Below are 6,062 nucleotides of genomic sequence, written 5' to 3'. Positions count from 1 at the left end.
CAAGGGCAGAGATTAATTAGGTCATACTCTTACGGGATTTAGGCACACATCAGGTTTAAGGTAGTCAAGCAGGAAGATGATCTGATAATAACTGCACACCCAGGTGTTAGGGATCTCATGTGGTACTTCTGCGTTTTTTAGAAAGAGGGCACTGCTTACCAGAAAGAAATGAATTTCCTTCAAGGAAGAATTTCAGACACTGGCAGGCTCACAGGTTTTTTGACAGGGGTCCTTCTTTGGAGCCCTCAAATGACACCATAAACATGGCCACTTATTCTGCCTAGGAAGAAGGCAAGTTCTTCACAATATTTGTGAAAGATAGCTTTGCCCAATTATCAATCAATGGGAGTTGTAACTCCAGAACTCCTTTAAGTCAGTGAGTGCTGACCTAGTAAGGCAAACACCTTGCCCCAGGTCCTTACTCGGTACTTTATGCTCACTGACCCCAAAACGCTGTCATTGCCATTGCACAGCTTTAGTTCTAATGGAATAGAGATTAATGGAAAAGGGCAGTCAAAAACAAACCCTGTGAAGGTTTATTTTTTAAGAAAACTGCAGAAGAGATGTTTTACCTCTCTTTGAGCCCCTTTTCATATGCAAAGTATAATCTGTAGATTTACACCACACAATAAACACAGTTTTATGCAAATCACAGGAGTATATGCGAAATTATAAGCATCAGAGATGTGATGGAAACATCTTAGATTTTTAAGTGTCATCTTGTTTATTTCACTTCACCTCCTAGTCAGCCTCTCATAGGACCCACTGATATACGCAGATATGTCTTTCTATGCCTAGTGGGGCTCCGTTTTATTTAGAAAGCCCAATAATGTTCATTAATGCTTGTAGATTGAAGAAAATCATGGTTTGTCTGATCCTTCCCTCCTAAGATTTCAGCACAGTTCTCAAGCAACAGAAATCCTGACACCGTACGCCTGCACACAGCTCAGAGTCGAATACACACGCCGGGAGGAAAAATACTATTTTTAATTGAAAAGCTAGACTCTGTCATCTTCCTTCTTCACACCACAGCCAGCGAACACGGACACACTAATTTCAGACACCTGTGTGCTCGCAGCACCCGGGACCCTTCCCATCACGGCCAGGTTGTCAAGGGGGGTGTCAGCAGCAGGAGGGTCAGGCAGCTCTGCCTTGCAACAGAATAACTGAGCTTTAAAATGCTGCTGGAAGGTTTTGCTCAGCCAGTAGAGAGCAAAGGGGTTTACACAAGAGTTGCTGAAAGCCAGAACCCGAGAGAAAAGGGTGACAATGAGGTGAACTGCAGAGGGGCCCACGTAGGTTTGAGAAGTGAATGAGCGGTAGAGGTACAGGAGGTGATTCGGCAACCAGCAGAGAGCAAACAGAGCCACCAGCACCAACACCGTTTTGGCAAGTCGCTTTCGGGATTCAATCTATAGGGAGGAGAAAAATGGCAAAAACAGCGACCAAGAAAACGAAACCAAACCAAACCCCAAACAAAACAAACAAACAAAACAAAACAACAACACAAAACCCAAACAAAAACATTTAGCTGGCAGAGATTTTAAAAAGCCATTCTCTAGATTTACATAGAAATTTACAGTTAACAGGCTGGCGTCCCTTTGAACGTGCCGCTGAAGGAAGTCAGCCCGCGGCTAGGGAATACAGCAAGTTAATTGACATGGTAACCCGCGATCTTGGCCTCTGATTAGCTCTAATTCAGAGACTCCCATCCCTGGTTTTGAGATACTCTAGGGTGTCTCTAATTATCTCCAGCGGTGTTGTGGAATTATCGAAAATTTAATTTAATTAAGAAATAGATGCTATGCAAACCTGCTTTCACTGCATCAGCAGAGAGGCTGGCTAGGTTAGCATAGTCTTCTGGGGTTTATGAAAGTTGCTAAATTGGTACCAAAAATTGTTGTTAACGTATAGGAATTCTAACTATCTAGTAGTCAAAGGAATAAAAATCAATGGGCCGCCCTTCATGTATGAAAATAATCCTACCTGCACCTCTTAATAAGAGAAATGAACCAGATTAAGTGAAGACATTGCCTGTGGTCACAGATAGAGCAAAGATAACTGTTCACATGGGCATTAAAATGCAACTTAGCCTCCTGACCACCACTGTTGAAGCAACTGAATGTACTAGCTCAAAAAAAAAAAAAAAAAAAAAAAGCGCTGAGCTCTGCACATCCTGGTTAAGAGGTAAATGGAATCATCTCCTCCCACCCAAGAAAGATAGAAATCCTGCTGGGTTTTTTTTTAATCAAATGGAACGATGTTTTGCCAATATTCTTTTTTTTTTTTCTCTCTCTCTCTTTTTTTTTTTTTTTTTTTGCGGTACGCGGGCCTCTCACTGTCGTGGCCTCTCCCGTTGCGGAGCACAGGCTCCGGACGCGCAGGCCCGGCGGCCACGGCTCACGGGCCCAGCCGCTCCGCGGCACGTGGGATCTTCCCGGACCGGGGCGCGAACCCGCGTCCCCCGCATCGGCAGGCGGATTCTCAGCCACTGCGCCACCAGGGAAGCCCGCCAATATTCTTTTTATTCTGTTCATATTTATGAGAGGAGAGCACACCTGGGTCTTGCAATGGTCTTAATCAAGCTTCTGTGAATCACTGTTCCCTTGCCATTGGCACTGCGTCCCTTGAGACAACCCCTCCACCCGGTCTGCTCTCTGTGTGTAAGTGGTTTGCATTGAATGATGTTATGGCTTCTTGCCAGTTCTACCATCCTGTGTTTTTCTAAACAAAAGATGCTTCACTTTATAGTCTCACCTTGTGTGACGTTTCTCACCATTCTGTGGGGTGATTTTTGACTTATCCCAAACTTCAGCTGCTCCCTTGCTAATAGTAGTAGTCCTATCACTTACTGAATGTTTACTATGCAGCAGGAACTATGCTAAGCATTTCACATATATCATCAAGGCCTCATTTTCAGTTTATACATGAGGAAAGTGAGGCTCAGAGATGTTGAGTAACTTGCTCAAGATTGCTCAGCTGGTATGGAATTAAATCTTGGGTCTGACAGACTCCACAGCCCATGACCATAACAAAAATACGATACTGCTAAAGTATTTATTGCTCAGGGGTGCAAAAGGAGGCATTTCCCTTCTAAATTCATGCGTGAGTCCTGATTAATACATACCTGCTTGCGGGCATGGCTTTGTTCCTCAGTAGGTATGTTCAAGGTGCTTTTGTAAAGAGTCCTAGCAATCAAAGAGTAATAGACAGAGATAATCGAAAGTGGAATAATGTAGAACACTAAGAAGCACAGCAGAGAATGTATCTCTTGCAGGAGCCTCTCAGAAACAGGATAAGAGGCACACGATTCAAAGGTCATATTTTTGTCGGGATCTCGAAAAGTATATACATTTGAAAATATAGCCTCTGGTAGAGCAATGATCATAGACACGATCCAGATGCAGCCAGCTTTGGCACAGGTCTTCAGGATGGCATTGGGGGGCTGACGCTCCAAGGGCTTCACAACTGCCTTGTATCTAGAAACACATAATCATAGCAAAGGGCAAAATCAATATCAAAATTACAGAATCTTAAAGTTAGAAGTGATCTCCGTGGTCATCCAGTTCTACCTTCTTATCCCATATGTATATAACCAAGTCAACATTAACCAACCGGAATTGGTTATGATTTCAAATGCACATAATACGTCCCAGTATTTTATATTGATGCTAATCACTTTTTCCTTTATTCACTGTTATGAGATAGTCCAGATTTGCAGTTTTTATAATTTTCTTGTAGACCCTCTATTTAGGGCAAATAAACATTTTTCGGCATGATTTTGTGTGTGATGGAGAGTAATTCATTACCTGTGCATTACCTTGTGTTCTAAAAGACTTCCTTTTTATGTAAGTGACTGATGTTAAACCTAATTCTCCTTTCCTTGTGAGAGAGCAGTCATCAGCCTTCCTAGAAAAGAATTCCATGAGTTTATGCGGGAAAGAGGAGAGGGTTAATTTCTTCCCTGTTCAAAAGTGCTAATTTCTTGCCCAAGCCGATCCAATCTGTAGGTAGATTTAGGGCAAGGCAAGGGTGAAATCGGAAACCCTGTACCCACGAAAAGATGCCTCCTTATTCTGACAAATCCACCTTAAAATCTACAGCCTTTAAGTAAATCTGCCTTCAAACAGAATATAAGACCAGTCAAAGCAAAATTCCATAAAAGACACAGGGAAAGCTTTTCCTCCTCTCAGATTCCAGGCATTGATTACTTACAGGCTTCTTGCAGGCTTTTTAAAGCATCACTTTTAACATTTGGAGCCTCAATTTTTCTTCATGCTTTCACAGTTATCATTGTACAATAGGCACAGAAAGACCCAGTACGTAGACTGGAAATATCCTAACAGAGCCCAAACACCCTGGCTGCCAGAGCTTCTCACACGCTCCATCCATAGAGCTCTAAAAGTCAGCCGGGATTAATTTTTGTCTGGAAATGAGAATGTCATTGAACGCCTATAGAAAAAACAAATACAATTTAAGTGATGACATTACGCCGAGTTACCAGGAAGCTGAAAGCCTCACCGTTTTTCTGCCATTAATTAATTTGATGCATTTCCAATAAATTAGATGCATGTATCTTTTTACCATTCTTCCAGTAGACAGTAACGTGTATGTGGTCAATTTCACACCTACGTTGATGTTTTAATGTTGACAATATTGCACCACTAGGCTGCACTAATGTATAAAGAAAGAATTGTTTTCCTTTTGCACCTGGACTAATTTGCCTTAATAAACCGGGGGGGAAAACACCGTTCAGTATTCTTTCAAACAAACAATTACACTTCAAAGAAAATAAATGATCCCTGAAGCACACAATTTCAATCTCTCGTCCGAGGCTAACACAGGAATTTTAACATTCTTACACCAACTTTTATTTAAAATGCCCCCCCGATTTTTCAATCTTACATCCAGGTTACAGAGTGTGAGAAAAGCAGAATAGTAGCCAGTGAACGCTCCGTACAAGCTTTCCTTTCTTTTCGCCTAATTTCACATCCTGGCAAATATAACTGAGAAAAGAAACCCACCTGTCAGCACTGAGAATTGTTAACGTGAACACTGATACACCAACAGAAGTGAGCCGGATGAAAGAGAGCACCTTACATCCAATTCTTCCGAACAGCCATCCTTCTGCAAGGTAGTGGGTTGCATCGACTGGCACACAAGTTAGCAGAAGTAAAAGATCTCCAAAAGCCAGGCTGGTGATGAAAATATTGGGAACTGTTTGCATGGATTTGGTCTTGAAAAAGACTTTGATGAGAATAGCATTTCCAAGTATGCCCACTGAAATGATCACAGCATAAGTGATATAGATGGCACACAATGCTTCTATTCCTGGAGAGTTGTCTCCGGTCCTTCCTTTATTTGTGGTATCATTAGGAACGACAGGGCTTGATGCTTCTGTGTCATTTGTGGTTGAAATTAAAGTCTGATTAGGTGACTGAGGCTGCCTTTGAGACATTTCTTCTTCTGCTCAGTTCAAATGTAGTTGATTGTCACGTCTAATGCCTACGTCTAGTAACGAGATGGTAGAGCAACAGAGCAGAATGGAAAGCAAATCCAAGACAGCCGGATACTCCTTTCCTTCAGTTGTTCTTTGTCTCCCAGCATGCTTGGCTAAACGCTTACCGATCTGGCACTGGAGTGTGGGAGTGGTGGAGGAATTTTATCGGCGTTTCCATGACAGAAGGAGGGGGGTTTGGGAAATGCTCTGCAGTTGCTTGTTCTTCCCTGTTGGGGAATCTTATGGACTACCTAGATGTTATTAAACAATACTTATTGTTTATTAGAATCAATCTGTTTCCATATCTAACCACGAAGATCTGTATAGATTTTTGTCAATTTTCATCCATTTCTCTGCAATCAGAAGGTGGTCTAGTGCACTCTCTTTTACAGGGTAAATAAGTATGTGTGTCCCCTGAAGCGCAAACTTGAAGCCACTCCTCTAGATTTAATATCAGAGAGGTGCTGAAGAAACACATCATTCACATTTTGATAGGGCTGATGTCACTTCCAAGGAGGAATAATTCAGGTGACCTGGGCTTATCCCCCAGCTCTGACACATG

The 6,062-nt window shown here is 42.2% G+C and overlaps 1 protein-coding gene across 1 annotated transcript; it reads right to left on the bottom strand.

Moving 5' to 3' along the window:
- Positions 1–821: 821 nt before the first annotated feature.
- Positions 822–5,575, bottom strand: BRS3 (bombesin receptor subtype 3). Its single transcript, XM_007100262.2, has 3 exons — positions 5,025–5,575; positions 3,128–3,479; positions 822–1,412 (listed from the first exon to the last, which is right to left on the bottom strand). Exons 1-3 carry the CDS (start codon positions 5,456–5,458, stop codon positions 999–1,001), a joined length of 1,200 nt encoding a protein of 399 aa, XP_007100324.1. The 5' UTR covers positions 5,459–5,575; the 3' UTR covers positions 822–998.
- Positions 5,576–6,062: the final 487 nt, after the last annotated feature.

This window comes from Physeter macrocephalus, chromosome 21 (genome assembly GCF_002837175.3).
Source record: "Physeter macrocephalus isolate SW-GA chromosome 21, ASM283717v5, whole genome shotgun sequence".
Taxonomy (NCBI): Eukaryota; Metazoa; Chordata; class Mammalia; order Artiodactyla; family Physeteridae; genus Physeter; species Physeter macrocephalus.
The sequence above is the reverse complement of the archived record's forward strand: the minus strand, read 5'-3'. Positions and strand labels throughout refer to the sequence as shown.

Coding starts and splice junctions, on each gene's coding strand:
- BRS3 (XM_007100262.2), bottom strand. CDS start 5,458: ATGTCTCAAAGGCAGCCTCAGTCACCTAATCAGACTTTAATTTCAACC. Junction 3,480..5,024: donor ACAATTCTCAGTGCTGACAG/GTGGGTTTCTTT, acceptor ATGTGTTTCTAG/ATACAAGGCAGTTGTGAAGC. Junction 1,413..3,127: donor AAAGCCATGCCCGCAAGCAG/GTATGTATTAAT, acceptor TCCTCCCTATAG/ATTGAATCCCGAAAGCGACT.